General features: G+C 46.3%; 1 protein-coding gene across 1 annotated transcript in view; it reads right to left on the bottom strand.

Annotated features, from left to right (window-relative positions):
• Positions 1-883: 883 nt before the first annotated feature.
• Positions 884-6000, bottom strand: part of ZC3HC1 (zinc finger C3HC-type containing 1) — a 96020-nt gene continuing 90903 nt past the window's right edge. The window contains exons 9-10 of the mRNA XM_085653628.1: positions 3568-3777; positions 884-1421 (exon numbers count right to left, since the gene is read on the bottom strand). Of these exons, the coding sequence (XP_085509754.1) occupies positions 1353-1421; positions 3568-3777 (279 nt within the window). The 3' untranslated portion in view covers positions 884-1352. The remainder of the gene's footprint in view (positions 1422-3567; positions 3778-6000) is intronic.

Below are 6000 nucleotides of genomic sequence, written 5' to 3'. Positions count from 1 at the left end.
CCACTCTCCTACAGTGAGGCAGGAATAGCCTAAGTCTCTAAGGAGGAGTTGGGAGTCAGTAGCCAACTCTGAGTATTGGGAACATTATATTTCTACAGTCCTCTCTGAAAGTAGCGTGTTCCATACATTCTGCACGTTGGTCGGAGATGCGGTCATCCAACCGAAGGGCCAGCCAGTCGCCCACTGACTCTGAGAAAGAATGGAGCAATTCTTGGCTTGGCGTATGCCCTATTCAGGCGTGCATGTCTGTGTTATAATAAACCAAACAAAGTAAGGGTCTACTGCAGACCGACCTGAAGGGGTAATGGGGCGTGAAAGGAGAGGAGACTTCAAGGAAACACCCCAAACAAGAAACACAGCTACAGCATGGGGGCAGCTGCCAAGAAATGCACCTGATGGATTCCTCACTTGCAGTGCTGAGAGACTTAAAGCAAAAATAAGTTCATTCTCATAAAGGAGTGCCTCTCACAGGGAGGGCGGGGCCTTAGGAACCAAGGGAGGGCGGGGCCTTAGGAACCAGTGCAAGAATAAAGGAAGCACCAGGAAACAATAATCCCTGCATCCTTCCGATAAGCAGAGCTGAAAGGTTAGTGCGACAGGGAGTGGGCAGCACTCAGCCGAGCTTAAGCAGAAACTCACGCGTCGACTGTTTGAGAAACTTTTGCCAGCCTCTGTGCGGCTGCAGGCCTTTCCCAACCCGCTGAGAAGGAGAAATGGAAGGTTGGCAGTAAATACTTAACAACGGCATATGAAAAGACGAACAGAATACGCAGTTTGGAGAGACTCGTTACACAGAGACAGACGATTAAGAGAAAAAAAAGATCTGCAGTGGGCAAGCAGTTGAAAAACTTTAATAAATGAGACAATAAATACGTCGGCTGCGTAACTGTAAAATAATATTTATTACAAAAGAATTAATATGGAACATCACCAAAAAGACACGATACCCATAACACTGTGCCTGATGCGCCACGCTGTACAAAAGATGTCTGCCTCTGGCACAATGACCTTTGCCCACCTCGAGGTCAACATTTGAAGACAGTAGAGGCAAAACTGCCACACACCCTCCCCAAACCCACATTCCCACCTTGTCCGATCCTTTGAACCATGCACACTGAGAACGTCCCTTTAAAGGGTCATAGTTACATGAAAAGGTTTTCAGGAGGGCTTCCCAGACACGCATCCAGGGACACAAGTGGCTCTGGAGACCATCCACAAACCTGGTCATTGCTGGAGTAAGCAAGGACGGGCGAAGAGCTCACAAGTTTTTTTTTATTTAGATAGAGTACTAGGAGACAGAGTCTAATCTCCAGAAACTCCGAGTATTCTCAGATTTCTAAATCTGTTAAATTTCAAGAAGGGCACATCGCCTGCCACTGACGGAATATCCGAAACACCTTCCTGGACTTCTCGGGAACAGTCTGAAATAGGAACCGAAAAAAAAGAAGAAAATGATAGCGGGTCAGCATAAATGAAAACAAACATACAAGACTTTCATTGATGACACAAAACTATTTTACATACATACAAGAAATAATTTCATAATGCCCTTTCAACTGCTCAGTGATGCGCCCCATGGATACTTTCTTTCTGCATTATTTGGTTATGCTTCGGCACCGGGGGCGCCCCCCCTGCACTTTTGATCGTTTTGAAGCTCTTCAATATCCAGGACACAGGGATGGGACCAAGTGACATCCAGAGTCCAACCCAGCCCTCCTCCTTGTCCACCAAGAGTCCTCCAGCCCGGTGACAGGAAGCGGATTTTAACAGCTTAGCAGAAGACAACCCCTTGTTGCACAGGCAGCAGCATCCTTGGGGGTGGCGAGGACGTGTGTGCAGGGTTTGGCCGTTTATTTTGCATTGTTCTACCCTCCCCTCCTAACTCATGCTTCTTTTGCAGGCACTGAGGTGCACTCAATCAAATTATTTCAGGTCATGGCTGAAATGATGGCGGGGGGGGGCCTCCCCAAATGCCTTATGCCTGCTCAAATGAGTGAAAATGTACTATCATTTGACGTTGGCAAGAGGAAAGGGTACAGACCATCGTAAACCTAGCAGTCTGAGTCAACAAGCCCTTCCCCAGAGTGGGTCATGTGGCTTCTCTGGGTCCATTAACTGGGGAGAGCGAGGGTCAGGTACAAGTATGAGTTGGTCCTCTGGGCGTTTACAACTAAAGACACTTGGAGCAGTATTAAACACAGCCCCTCAGAGTCTCCTGTGCTGCCCAATGTAGGACGGTGGTAGAAAGTCAGTTATTCGAGTGGTCATTCACAGCTGGACACAGAAACGGAATCCTCAGGAAACTTCTCTCAGGAAATAGCTCATTCTAAGAACATGCATCTCTGCAAACACATTTATACAGCTTTGAGTGTGCCGTAACTTGCTTAGCACGTGGTAAAAAGTCACAGCGATAGCATCCTGAAAGGGGCTTCCTGTGGCGGGATACAAGACTTGAGGAACCACCACATCTAAACGACTAGTGAGGGGAAGCACAGCCAGTTCCTGCATGCCTGCATTTCTGCCGCCGAAGATACTCTTTAATCCTGCACTTTCAGCTAGCCGCAGAGTGAAAACACCACAAAAACTCTCCCTTTATGAGGTCCCACTCCTTAAGTGGACATTTAAGCAACATATGTGGCTGCCTGCAGCCGGTCACAGATCACACACGGCTCATCTGATGGCGCAGGGTAAAGGTGACCAGCCAGTCATTTCATTCCAATATCACTTGTTCCATCCTAAATGAGTGGAAGCGGGTGTGCTCAGACTGGTATTGAGTAGGCATGGGGAGTGCGTGTAGGGCAAGAAGTCATTCCTACCGCACACAAACCATTACTACTTGGGGGCTACGCAAGTTGATGCACTTGCAACTCCTCCAAAGGGGACACCAGTTCAGAGGTAAACAGACACACAAGCACCATCATGGACACAAAGACACCACCCAAGAAACATACAGAAAAAGAGACCACCAATGAAACAAAGGTAGGAAAATCAATAGAAAAACTACCCAAATAAAATAAAAAGAGGTAATCAATCAAACACAAGCACAGAAAAAGAGACCATCTACTGATCAAAAAAAATAGATCAGATAAACCTACCATCAAACAAAAAAAGACAAACACTAACACAGAGAATATAAGGGAAACAAACACGAAGAGGGTACATCAGAAAACCACAGGCAGAGAAGGAGTTCCTCTGATAAACAAAGGACACATTCAGAGAAATAGATCAGGAAAAAAACAACCATCAAAACATCTAAGAACTAGTCAAACCGAGAGACTCGGCATAGAAAATGAACACATGAGCGAAACACAGTCTCTGGCACGCAGCCTCGGACAGGCTCCGTCGTACACAGCGGATTAGCCGGAGGCTGAGCGCGAGCGGGATCTGCCGGAGATTCAGCCTGTGGAAGGTGAAAGGGGATCTGAGGCCACGTGGTTCTGTAAGTAGTAATCTCAGTGAGCCGTGCGGCTGCAGCTATATATAACAACCCACAGACCGAGGCTGCATTCGGAGTGTTTGACAGGGTAACCATCATGCTGAACACAAAGTCGGGAATCGGATTCTCACCGTCCTGTCTCTCTTCAAGGCGCCGTTGGCCTTACCGATGGCGAGCAGACCGGCCAGCACCTCCCGCCAGCCCGGCTCGGCTTTCCTGGAGGTTTGCTGCTGGTCACCATTCCCAACCTCACGTGTTTCCGCCTCTTGGGGCACGTTCACCCACGGACACCAGTCTCGATGTTGAGAAAGAGGGTCAAAGCACTGCCTGACAGACGTGTCCTGAGAAGCAGAAAGAGGGTGTTTTTAATAAGAAAAATCACGACAGCAAAGGAAATTATGCAAATCATGTGAGAAGTTGGAGATTTGGCCACTGAAAGCTCAAGAGGGTTGGTGCAAAGCCAGTCAGGTTAGGCTGAGCGTGGCCTACCCTATCTAATCCAACACACCCTCACCTGTCCTGGTATCTCAACGGCCCTTGACTCCCGTCTGTCTGTGTGGCGACTAGTGCGAGCAGAGGGCAGTGAGATCACCCTCGTCCCCGAAGATATAGCTCTGCCCCTGAAAACTTTAGTTGGGATGGCTTTCACACCAAGGCCTTGTAGGGAGTGGGGCCTACTTCATACCTGGGCAGGCGCGCAACGCCCATAGGGCGCAAGTTTAACCCCCCAATGAGAAGAACTGTAAGGCAGCTCTCCACCACCACAGAAGACCGTGACCATCAACAGATCTGTGGTAACCCAAAGCTCAGTACCTCACTTTTCTGGTCTCCCTGACGTGTGGCAGTGGATTTGGAGGACAGAGGATCATCTCACTAACCACTGTAAGACCCCATCCCTTATCTCTAGCTGTGACTCACGATGCCAATGGAAGAAAACCAGTAGGGGTCACCAGATGGGCTGCCATGGTGAACACCGGCCTAGTCCCAACCAGGAAGGAGTCTCTCTTAACAGTAGACGTGGATGGGGACACTCAAAGACTAACAGGAAGGGGACAAGGAATAAAGTTAAGAACCACCCAGGAAATATGGGGACTCAAAAGGGAAGGAGTAACAGGGATGGATCACTATAAAACCCCTACCTTCCCACCAGTTGTTGAGAAGACAGCAGTTTCTGAAGGATGATCTTACACATCACCTGCTATCTCCTTAGGGAAGTGTGACATACAGAGGCCTCAGAGGAGGGTGTGGGGACAATATGGTTGGCTTTGGGGATAAGACTGTTGTATCGATAAGATGTAGTTACTGATTACATTCTATCCCTTCTGGATTTCTATAAATACCATCCAGAGAAGGACTAATTCGGGCCTCAATAAGCAACAAGCTTCTCTTACAAGACTGGGACATGAGAAGAGGAAAAGAGACTTTAAGAAGGGGTATGAAGTAATGCTACATGTCCGAGCAACTTCACTACAATAAATCGAATAACACCTACTTAAATCCAGTGTTTCCTCAGCAGTCAGAAGCTCACATCCTGATAGTCTGCAAGATAGCTTAATGAGTTTACAGACATTCAGCAGAGAATTGTTACAAATGCGTGTAACAGATTCAATTTTTGGCATTACTGCCTGAACCTTTTAGACTAACGAAGGTGATAAAATAAATTCCAGGTAGTGGGTTTAACAGTACTATCATTAAACAGTAGCAGTTTTCAGTCTAATACACAAGATTAATAAATAGTTATTTTGTGATGAGTTTCTACAGTTGTCTGTCACACCTACACTGCTTCTGGAGTACAATAGTTTACTCTTTTTCGCCATGAACCCATCAATCAGCAATGTTAACCATATTAGATTGTCATCAATGTTGCAGCCTTTTTGAAAGCCTGTTTGGAAATAGGGAATTATTTGTTTTTCTATGGCCCAATTCTCTAGCTCCTATCGAGCATAGCCTTTCCACTCCAAATCTTGGAGTGCGAAGAGCCTGAAGTTCTCGGGGATTTTAAAGGTGCACTGTTTAGGTTGCAGCCTACCAGACTGCGCAGCTGTCTGGTTTGCTAAAGACATCTTGGGGACTTTCAGAAAGTTAACTTTGGTATGCATTCCACCTGTCACTTACCATTGGTTTTGTGGTTTGTAACTCACAACTTCTGGCTTTCCATTTGTTAGCTTTATGTGCTTTATGCTGTCCAGGTTCGGTTCGTCCCTCCCGTTGCCTGAACCGTGTTTACTGTATTCTTCCACAAACTCATTATCTGTAAACAGGCCTTTAAATCTTGTTCTCATCTTCTCACATTTGCTGGGCTTTCAAAAACAGGGGCCAAATGTCATGCTGAGTCTTCCAGGGAGCTTGGTGTTTATTTTACTTTTTCAGACTTCAAAGTGAATTTATGTGACAATCCTGCTGAGTACCCATGTATGACAAGAAGTGATGTTCTTTTTTTTTTTTCCTAGCACACAACTAAAAATGAACTGTGCTGATGTTTCTTACTATATCATAATTAGTACAAATGAAGCATATTTTCTATATAATTCTGAAGTGTGGTGACAACAAATAATTTGAATACG

This window comes from Triturus cristatus, chromosome 4_1, assembly GCF_964204655.1.
Source record: "Triturus cristatus chromosome 4_1, aTriCri1.1, whole genome shotgun sequence".
Classification (NCBI taxonomy): domain Eukaryota; kingdom Metazoa; phylum Chordata; class Amphibia; order Caudata; family Salamandridae; genus Triturus; species Triturus cristatus.
The sequence above is the reverse complement of the archived record's forward strand: the minus strand, read 5'-3'. Positions and strand labels throughout refer to the sequence as shown.